Source organism: Rhyacophila brunnea, unplaced genomic scaffold (assembly GCF_057557595.1).
Source record: "Rhyacophila brunnea isolate RB1 unplaced genomic scaffold, BYU_Rbru_1.0 scaffold_7, whole genome shotgun sequence".
NCBI lineage: Eukaryota > Metazoa > Arthropoda > Insecta > Trichoptera > Rhyacophilidae > Rhyacophila > Rhyacophila brunnea.
This window is the reverse complement of record NW_028233339.1, coordinates 31,319,850-31,330,825: the sequence shown is the minus strand read 5'-3', so window position 1 is coordinate 31,330,825 and position 10,976 is coordinate 31,319,850. Positions and strand designations below refer to the sequence as shown.

Here is a 10,976-nt window from a genome sequence, read left to right as displayed (position 1 = left end):
ATAATAAATAAATTACAGTAAATTATCATGTGCTATATTATGAGACACAGGTGAATGGCGTACGTTTTCATCAACCTAATCCACTGTAATATTAATAGAATCAGGTAACGGCAAAGAGATCGGACTCCAGTCTTCAATCTCTTTGGGTAACGGCTTATTTTGGTTTAATACACCAAAGAAGTAGGTATAACTTCTAACGCGCGTAGATAAGTACACACATCGATTTTTTTTATTCGTAGTGTCAAATAATATAGGATCGATAGAAGTAAGCATATTTTATTAATCTATTAACAATTTGTTAAAGATGATCTTTATAATATCCCAACCTATTGTTTTTTTAATGATAATAATTACAACTAACAAAAAAATCGAGGTGTTACCTACCTAGGTACATGTTTTCGGTTTGAATGATACAGAATGATACGTACCGTGGGTACATAGCTAGGTAGTTCAAGTAAATACCTACTGAGTAACGGACGAATTTTGGCGGCCCGAAGATTAAAATATCAAAATATCAATAAATAATATTGTTTAAAACCAAACGAATTTACGTAGGTAGTAGGTACATATTGGTAGGTATTTTAAAAAATGTACCAACCTAATAATTTGTTACATTTTGTAACCGTATTATAATAAAAAGAACATCGATAATCGATTCTTTGTTTTTTTTATTGATGTGAAGTATTATAATTTTTTTTAAATATTTATAGCAAATGATCGTATTTTACCACCTACCTACCTATCTATAATAAAATTGTTTATGCTTTAAATTAGCAGGTTGGCCAAACTGTACTCTCGAACTGGCAATTCGAATGCCGCCGCGCCTGCGCGTAGAGAAAATTTAATAGACCAAAACTACGCTGTTTTCGTTGGGTGGTAGAATTTTTACTTTTGTTATCGGATTTCGTAATTTGTGATGAAATAATGAAAAAGTGACTTTGTAAATATATCCTTAATAATTATGCTATACGATGCTACTATTTAAAATACGTGATGGGTGTGCAATGTGTGACAATATTGTGATTACAAAATGGTGAGTATTCTGTTTATCGCTCAACAAATATGGCCGCTGTCGTTTGTCTGCGGTAGTCGGAATTATGTAAGGAAAAGGTTGCGTTTTCGGGGAGCGCCGACCTCCGTCCCCACTGGAGTTTGAAATTATCGGTGAATGTGCTTATAAAATTGTGATTCCGATGGATGTTTGTGTGAAATTTTTATGTTGGTGTAATATGTTAGCATTTTGACAAAGTAACAAATCAAAGCCGCTAATTTCTCCAAATTGATACACAATATAAATAGTTGATGGAGTACGCCGACGATATTGTCTTTCATTGTTGTGCGAACGCTCTTAATAATGATTTTTAACGTTCTTTGTTTCTCGTTTGTGTTATTGCTTTTAATTTTATATTTATATTCGGCTTTGCAAATTGTTCCCGGGAAATATAAATTTGTGATATTTTTAATAGTCTTTGTTATTTGTATTAAATCAGTCGAAATGATGTGCACCAAAAATTTCGCTTGTATTAATATTATATTTAATCAGTGCCGGCATTTATTGTTTTTTTTTGTTTGGCGCGAAAAAATCCTAACCTAAAATATTTTATGGTAAACAATAAACAATTAACAATTAAATGGGAAATAATTATGACAGCTGAAAATTATCAATAATATTTAAATATGTTCGTATTAAATGACTGCATCATATTTAATTGTAGAAGTACAATTTTATCACTAAAGAAGTGAAACATTTTTTATAGGAAAACTTTTGTTCAATTGAAATCACACAATAAATCCAACCATTCATGACATTCCATTTCAGTTCGTTATTAGTTATTTTACTACTTTACGCTATCTGAAGAGTCCATTATCAATAAATATGGTAGTTAATACACGATGATGAGTAATTGAATTGATTTTGACTGGCAGTGTCAAATCATGACATGTACACATTGTGTATCTTCAATAATAATGAAATGAATCTATTCTTAATTTCAAACCTCATTAATCAATTGTTAGGGGAAATTTGCTGTACACCGCCTTATTTTACATACTGACAATTTAAAAAAGAGACAACCAAATACAATATTTTTTTCAATAAAGCTTTAATAAAGGTGTGGTTAAGTACAAAAATATACATTTATGCAATTAACAGTTCCAATGAAAAATCGACACATTACGGTTATACCGGTCACGGTCGGGTGAAAACGGGAAGCAGCGGGATGTAGTCCTCAACTAAACAAAAAGCCTACAATAGGCGTGCTAGTAATCGGCAACCTTTTCTTACGTGTATTCTGTGACTTTTACTAGTAGGGATTCTTATTATATTATTTGTTAGATTATTATCCACTTAGAGCAGTGATACCCAATCACGGATTCGCGAGCGGTGACTTTCGCAAACATTTTTGTGACCACTGTTAAAATTGAAGTAGATTTATGATTTTTTGTCAGATATCGCGTTCCATAATATCAACAAGGTGCAGGAAGGAAAATTAAAAGGGAAAAAAGTATTGATAAGTAGGTATGTATCGAAAGGGCGGACGATAGAATTGGCCATGGATGCACTATTTTTCAAAATGTTTAATAACACAATGAATAAGTAATGATTAAAAATTATAACACATGCTATAAACACACAATAAAATAGCTAATGGTACGTTTAGATCTGACACATATACCGTTATACTTATTTTATGTGTCTGACATAAAATTTCACTTACTGTTTACACCTGCATGGATCTGACATAAAATTCTCGTATACTTCTCGTTGAAATAAAGTCTCAACACTTTATTCAATGCAACATTTGGAATAAATATATGCGGTGTTTACATATGGCATTGTAACTTATTCGGACACTGATTTCGTATACTTCTTAAAAACGTTATATCAGTTGTCAATATGGGAATGTCAAAAAAAAAGAAAATAGCAGCGAGTCTTTTGGCAACAAAAATGAGGAAAAAACGGCTAAATGGATGCGGGAATGGATTCAGCGACGAGAAGAACTAGGTGCTTTCCGTTTAGGGCTTGCGCAGACAGAGCGCGGTCAGGCGGTCTGCGTTCGGAGTTCGGCGTTCTTTGTACTGTATGGACTTCATACTGTATGGGTACACAGCCGGCGGTTAGACCGCGCCGGTCAATTGGAACGCTAGAGTTCTAGAGTTCTATGCCCGGAATTACAAAGAACGCCGTACCTCCCGTCCAGTCCCGTCATAGGAATTTGAGCAGTCACACAACATAGAGCGAAACCACACGGGGGAGTGAGTACGCAACAGCGGTGCTTTCTCACTTCCACTCGCAGTCGGAATATAGCGGTCTCGCATTATGCAGCGCGTGTGTCACAACGACGTTTGTATACAAATGGAACGCTTATTGTTGACCGCCACCTGTCTGCTGTCCCTGAACGTTAGCGGTCAACGGTCGGTTGAACGCAGAACTCCGACCGCTCTCTTTCTGCGCAAGCCCTTAATGTCAAGAGCTTAAAATCGAAGATCCACCTCAATTTGTGAACTTAAGTTTGCAAGATTGGACCTTTTGCCAAAAAACAAGACACAAAATTTAGAATTGCCATAAGTGTAGAAGAACGATTAACAGTAACATTGCGATATCTAGCAACTGGTAAGAAGTGAATCGTCATTGCATATTCAATATATTATCGTAATACGAGTGCAGTTGTGGGCCAAAATGAATTAATACCATTTGAAGCGCATTTTTTTCTTCACAGACTGCATCAGAATTAATCGTATGTGCCGAGAACAAGCGATATTTTATTTTCGCACAAAATCTATAGAACACGGCACATCCAATTTATTTCTCACTGTCTATGATTTTTGACAGATCGCTACAGTACATTTATTTACGTAAGCGTTGGGCATACATTCGCGATGTATGATAATAATTATTTGTCCGTTGTTTTAGAAAATGGTCAATTCTATCATCCGCCCTTTCGATACATAGTACCTACTTATCAATACTTTTTTTCCTTTTAATTTACCTTCCTGCACCTTGCTGATGAAATATTATGTAACGCGATATCTAACAAAAAATCATAAATCTACTTCAATTTGAACAGGTCTTTAGAATCAATGGGGGAATATACTTACTAGAAAGAATAAAAAAAATTAAATACCACAAAAGTTTTTGATTTCTGCAAAGGAAAAATTCCTTATATTTTCCATTTTTTCTTGCGGGAGTCAAAACACTGAAATATTCTTTACAAAGTTTTGTGTGATTTAGGTTAGGTAGAAGAAAAAATCCTGATGCTGATGCTTGTGTCATCATCATCGAGCTTCTACTGCACTTAAATAGTGCTAGATTTATTTCTACTTTTGTAGCCGTCAAATAAACAGGACTTAAATCATTAAATCACTATAGATGTGGATGCGGCAATACATGTTTTGAGAAAATTATATGAATGATTTGAATCGATTTTATTTCGCTGGCGAAATGGACAATATTGTGTACTTTTTTGTATGAGACAATAAAATATCTTCTCAAAAACATACAAATAGCCATAAAAGTATGGTGCAGACGGGTGTTTTGTGGATAATAACTAAATTTCAGTCAAAACTTGACAGAATATCCATGCATTAACCCTGCAATATGATATAATATGTTAAGTGCATATCAGCATTCATTCGACCATGTCCGATCCTAATAGGATCATATCGTCTCTGTTCTGGCAGAACACACTAACTGGAGAATACTGGTTTTGAGTAATTTGACTTTGAAGTTGTTAAAATGTTTGAAATAATGGTCTATCATGTGAGATTATTAAGTAATCGTTAAAAGGATGACTTTAAAATAAAGACTGTTTATTTATTAAGAAGGTTTCCAGACGGTAAAGTTTGAAATAAGGAACATTTTGGTACTAACTCAATATTTCATTTTTTCGAATTAGTGTCTTCTGCCAGAACAGTGACGATATGGGCCTCCACAGAGTGAAGGTTTGTATTAACAGATTTTGTTTTTTACGAGAAACCCATTAGATCCATACTTTGGCTCATACACAAATTGAAAAACAATAAGTGTACTTGCCAGCATATCAGCACCGTGAATTTTTTTTTAACCACAGATAGCAGTGGCGTGGAGTGGGTGGAGGCAGGCTGTGGAGATTTGACATTAACTCATTCACTGTGGACCAGTTAATTACTATTTAAAAAACATGCTAATAGTATCTAATGCCGACACGGCAGCCGTGTTGTCAGCGCTGTATGAGTTAATAGAGCATTCTCAATGACATTATTAATGGACAACGCATTCAATACAGTAGCTAGCAAGTAAATTCACGCATAGCGACATTCGCACATGTATAGGTAGACGTCACGCAATATCCATTATGCGGTATCACGCATCGGGAATTTTTAGCAATATCACCTTTATTGTAATGGCGTTTGAACAGTATTTCTAGTGTCAATGTTCATTTGACCGAATCCATTCAAACCGAACCATTCGGCAGACCCGACAAAAAGCATCGGGAATTTATAGCAATATCACCTTTATTTTAATGGCGTTAGAACAGATTATGCCATTCGGCAGACCCGACAAAAGAGTTAGTGTCATTTTTTTTCCAGTTGCTTCGTCTATAATGTCATTGAGCATACTCCACTTTATCAGTCATACTTATTTGTTTTCATTGAACTAAGAATGCAAATTGCATGTGTATACTATGTATAATAATTATTCTGGATACATTTTTTAATAGATTTTAATTTTTGTTTTTTTTAGATGAGTAAAATAACATGAATGAGAAAAATGAATCTATCAAGTTCGGCTCCACAATTTGGGAAGAGAGGGAAGGGGCCCCCGACCTGCCAACAGATGGCAGAGCTTCGGTGGGCCCCATCATAGTACATCAGGTGAGATTTTATCAATTTCAACATTGCATAACATTTGTGTCATCGACATTCAAGTGACTCACCGGTAAATACCAATAGACAACCTCAATTTATTTATGTTCAAGGAAAATGTCGGAGACAGTTCGCAGGTGGAGAACTACAAGGTTCTAAGTGTTTGTCCTTGGAGGAACAAAAGTAACAATGAGGCAGCTAAGAATACTACTTCTTTGTTGGGTTTGTTTTTTCAAGGACGAACACTTAGAACTTTGTAGTATTAAGCTCACGAGTTGATAAGTTTGCTTACAATTTTCTTTTGTTTGATTAAATTGACTGGATTTGAACATTTGAACTGTAGAGAGACAAATCAGATTCCAAATTTGGTCCCTTCAGGTTATGTCATCATCAGCCGGGGTCAATCCACTGCTGGATGAAGGCCTCCCCAAGCTTTCTCCAACTCTCTCGGTCCTGTGTCGTTCGCTGCCACGTATTTCCGCCGAACTTTACCATTTCGTCAATCCAGCGGCTTTTAGGGCGACCCTGTGGCCGTTTCGTACCCCTTGGGTACTATTGGATGACGGCATTTGTCCAGCGGCCGTCCTTTCGGCGAGCAATGTGCCCCACCCATCTCCATTTCAGCTGTTTGGCAACGTGTATTACATCGCGTACTCTTGTCTGCTTCCTAACCCATTCGTTTCTCTTACGGTCCTTTCGAGTGATGCCATACATGCACCTCTCCATGCCTCGCTGTGTGACTCTTGGACATCTCTCGTGTTGAGGGTTCACGTCTCGCAGCCATACGTGAGCACGGGTAGCACACATTGGTTGAACACCCTACGCTTAAGACATAATTGTAGGTCACTCTTGAAGATACTATTCAGACGTCCGAAAGCACTCCATCCCAGCTTTGTTCTTCGAGCAATTTCATCGTGCATGCTTCCGTCTACGGACACCTGCTGTCCGAGATAGACGTAGCTGCTGACTTGCTCGAGTTGGGTGCCAGAAATATAGATAATCGCAGGGTCCGAAAAACAGTTCATCATCACTTTTGTCTTTGAGACATTTATCTTTAGACCGACCGTTTGACTGACATCCGCGAGTTCTTGCATTCTACCTTGGAGGTCTTTCGGGTCTTGTGAGAGTATATAACAATATCATCTGCAAAGCGCAGGTGACTGAGGTGCTCTCCATTAATTGGAACACCTTTTTCCTCCCAATCAAGTTTCCTAAATAAGTCCTCAAGAGTAGCGGTGAATAGTTTAGGTGAAATGGTATCACCTTGCCGGACACCTTTGTTAATGGGGAATTTACATGACCGTTTGTGGAGTTTCACGCATGCTGTGGCATCACTGTATATACTGTTCAATATGTTTATGCAGCGTCTGGAAATTCCTTGGTTGCTAAGGGCGTCTATAATTGAGAATTTTTTGATGGAATCAAACGCCTTTTCATAATCTATAAAACCAAGATATAATGGCAGTTTGTATTCCTGGTAGCGCTCTATGTTTTCCCTGACAACTTGTATATGATCCATAGTACTGTAGCGTCTTCTGAATCCGGCTTGCTCTCTTGGTTGGTTCTCGTCTAAAACTGTTTCGAGACGGTTTGAGAGTATTTTCATGAAAACCTTATACAGAATTGGCAGTAGACTAATTGGTCGATAGTTTTTCAGATCTTCAGTGTCTCCTTTCTTATAGAGAATAATAATGGAGGCATTTTTCCATGACTCTGGGATGTTCTCTTCGTGCAGACAAGACGTGAACAGACGTGCGAGCACTTCGCTCACCGTCCTCCCGGCCCGTTTGAGAACATCGATAGTCAGCCCATCTTCTCCCGGGGCTTTCCCACTCTTCATGCACATTATAGCATATTCCACCTCTGTGGTAGTAACCTCGGGAAGAGGATCTCCATATTCTCCGTTCACCGGAAGATCTGAATTAATGTCAGTGTCATCTTTGTATAGAGCGCTGTAAAACTCTACAACAGTGTCCAGTAGATGATCCCAGTTACGCACGATACTTCCATCTTGCGCTTAAAAGGGTCAAAAATTCAGGGAAACCAAAACTTTAGTAACCAAATTTTATTCCCCATCGCTTCTCTTTTTTTGATCATGTGGTAATAGATAAAATACTGATTTAACCTTACTACGCCCTGTCGTGCGCAAGGGGCGAAACGTATCTGTTTTCACCCCCCCCACTATCTCTCAATGTTCAAGTTGAGGATTATTGTTTGTCGATTTAAGTGTGGTTGGTAGCCCAAAACTGCTGTCAACGTCAATATCTGAAAAAAATGTAAAATTAACAATAACTTTAAAAGTATGTAGACGGAGCACATCATTATGGATCTCCACAATGTGAAGGTAGGTATATCATGACATCTTGTCGTGGAGCACACATTGGACAAACACCCTTTAAGTTTCATTCAGCACACATGATTTAATGTCGTGAACCACTGACCAGGAATGTATCACACTAATCTCTGTTTGATGGTGGGCGGAGGCATCTCTAAACTAACAAACTAAGATTATAATATCTGCACTCATATATTCTTTCGCATTCAATTTCTATTCGCCCAATTAGTTTGGTAATTATTATCTTTCCATTGGGAGCTCTATAATCATCAAGCTTATCTTTCAAATACATACAAATGATAATTAATAATAATTAATACATAAACTGTACAGTAATTGAAATCATTTCTGCCAGGCTTATATTATAGTAAGGTATTTTTGAGCCATTGAACTTATAACTAACATAAATATGTATTGTTTTGCTCATCAGGCTCCGCTAAAAGATGATACCTTCGCAGAGCAAGCGATGGATATATCGGACAGCTTCACGCCCACATTCAAGATGGTGCAGCCGGCCGCTTCGGTTTCGCCGCAGAGACTGCCTCCCTACCAGATGAGAACTGGTGGCCCCCCTCCCCTTGCCCCCGCTTCCCTACCCCCCAGTCCTGTTAGACTCCAGCTGCCGGCTAATGCCTCTGGTTTTTCTCCCACCTCCCCTCTCTCCCACAACCTGACTTCTCCGACGGGCGGTGTCAACTGCTCAGCGAGGAAGCGGCTGAAGCTAGGTGATGGCACCGAAAAGGCTGTCAGCGAAGATGTCTCGGGACTCCGTAAGAGAATTCTCGAACACAAGATGGCACGCATGCGGGTCATCAGGGAGAGGTAAGTTATGCCGATGAGTTCTGATATATTGCAATAATTCATAAAATATAAGATGGTTATAGATGTTTATTTACAAATTTTTGGCAATCTAACTGCGAAACGTCAAGTCCCCCCTCCACCTTAATTCCAATTGCAAATTTTATCAATTACTGGCTTCACACGAGGTTGCTTCATTGATTGATATACAGACATTTATCTTACTTAACAGAATAATAATTATGTTCTTCAATATTAAAATACACTCCATTACTTAAAATCAACTCTAAATACGAAATTCTTGAACTCAAAAATAAATCGAATTTATTAATTAAAACATTTATACTTACATAAAAATACATAGTTTTCGAATTAAATTAAATCTAGCATAGAGAAATATATTCATTCAGTCTCGTTACTTGACAATGAACATGCCCGTTTGCTGCTGTTTTTATCCGGCGAAAAATCATTCTCATCGCTGGAAATATTTAATGACGCTGAAGCACGCGGCACGTCTCTCGTATCGAACCCGAAGTGACTGATTACTAAAACTCGCCATATGTACGTATGTATATCTGGGCGGCATCCGGTGACAACATATGTATGCACTAGTGGCGTGTGCGGTCCATCGCAATGCAATTTTTTGATACATATGTACATATATACGTATATTTATTCTTTTTAGTTTTTTTTAAACCGTGTTAAGAGTGGGCCGAACAGCACAAGGTCATTCATAGTTCATTCAGAGAGTAATCTCAGCGTTGAAAGGACGTCATTTTAATTCAGTCTAACCTCAAAAACCTCTAACCATCGGGAATTTATTTTAAGAAACGCAATAATTATTAATTACAATTCTCGGTCGAATGAATAATCATTATTATTATTATTACCTTCAAACATAACATGTATGCGACGTAACACCTGATGCCGGCCGACGGAATACAGGGCTGTCAAAATAATATCAATCTAATTGTACGTTTTAAAGAGTTACAAATTTTAAGTTAAAAATAGCTTACGGTACAGATGGAATAATTACATACTTCCAAGCGTCAAACGGCATACAACATTCATCTAAAATAATTATGAAAAGACTAGCTGATTATGTTATGTTATTTTTGTATTGTTCTTATTTTTTCGCTTATCAAAATATTTCACATATTATCTGATGATGTGTATTTTGGATATATCGTAATATGTATCTTGTCTCATTAAAATTGCTATTAAGTTGATATAACATAGGAAAATCTGTAAATCATTAAAATGTTAATTTCGTTATAGTTTTTAATTAAACCGGTGCAATTACATATTAGATTTAAACACTGTTGTACTGTGTGACTTTTATAATATCAGATAGCCTTACGCGAGATGGGCAAGATAAAAAATAAAACTGTAGGATGTCGGCAGAAGAGTAAACAAAACCCAGCTCATTGGATAACCGAATGGTAAGCAACTGTATATATTATATTTTTCCTCCAAATTGCACACAATTAAAAACAATTTATCATAAAAACAAGTAAGATGTCTTCGACAGCCCTGGGTGATTCGATACTGTCGGCAGTTTTTTTTGTCTTGTTCTCAACGATCCGCTAGCTTTGATCTGTGGGTGACCACGTTAATAATCATTTTTTATAAGTATAAATTATTTCTTGCATTGGCTTTACTTACCAACAAAATACAATAATTATTGTACCTACCAACTAAAAGTAAAGTTGCGTTACTTGTTTGTAAAAGTGTCAGACTAAATTTAAACCAATCGGGTAAGTAATAAAAAGTCACTTTCTTTTTGTAATAAACTATATTCCACGTTTTTTTTAAATATGCATTAGAATTAAACAATATGTACCTATTTTTTTAAATAATTATGTAATAGGTCTTACACATTCAAAATAAATACTATTCATTAATAACGTTTTTTTGGATAGCACATGAAATAAAAATGTAGGTAGATATGTATTTCAACATCCTTCGTATGTTTAGTTCTCGGACAATTTCAGGTTAA

At 36.6% G+C, this 10,976-nt stretch overlaps 1 protein-coding gene across 5 annotated transcripts in view; it reads left to right on the top strand.

Moving 5' to 3' along the window:
- Positions 1-846: 846 nt before the first annotated feature.
- The window catches only part of dom (domino helicase), a 49,606-nt gene continuing 39,476 nt past the window's right edge, over positions 847-10,976 (top strand). For all 5 annotated transcript variants that reach the window (XM_085958003.1, XM_085958002.1, XM_085958001.1 and 2 more), the window contains exons 1-3: positions 847-1,033; positions 5,723-5,853; positions 8,610-9,001. In XM_085958003.1, coding sequence (XP_085814129.1) covers positions 5,737-5,853; positions 8,610-9,001 — 509 coding nt within the window. In that variant the 5' untranslated portion in view covers positions 847-1,033; positions 5,723-5,736. The remainder of the gene's footprint in view (positions 1,034-5,722; positions 5,854-8,609; positions 9,002-10,976) is intronic.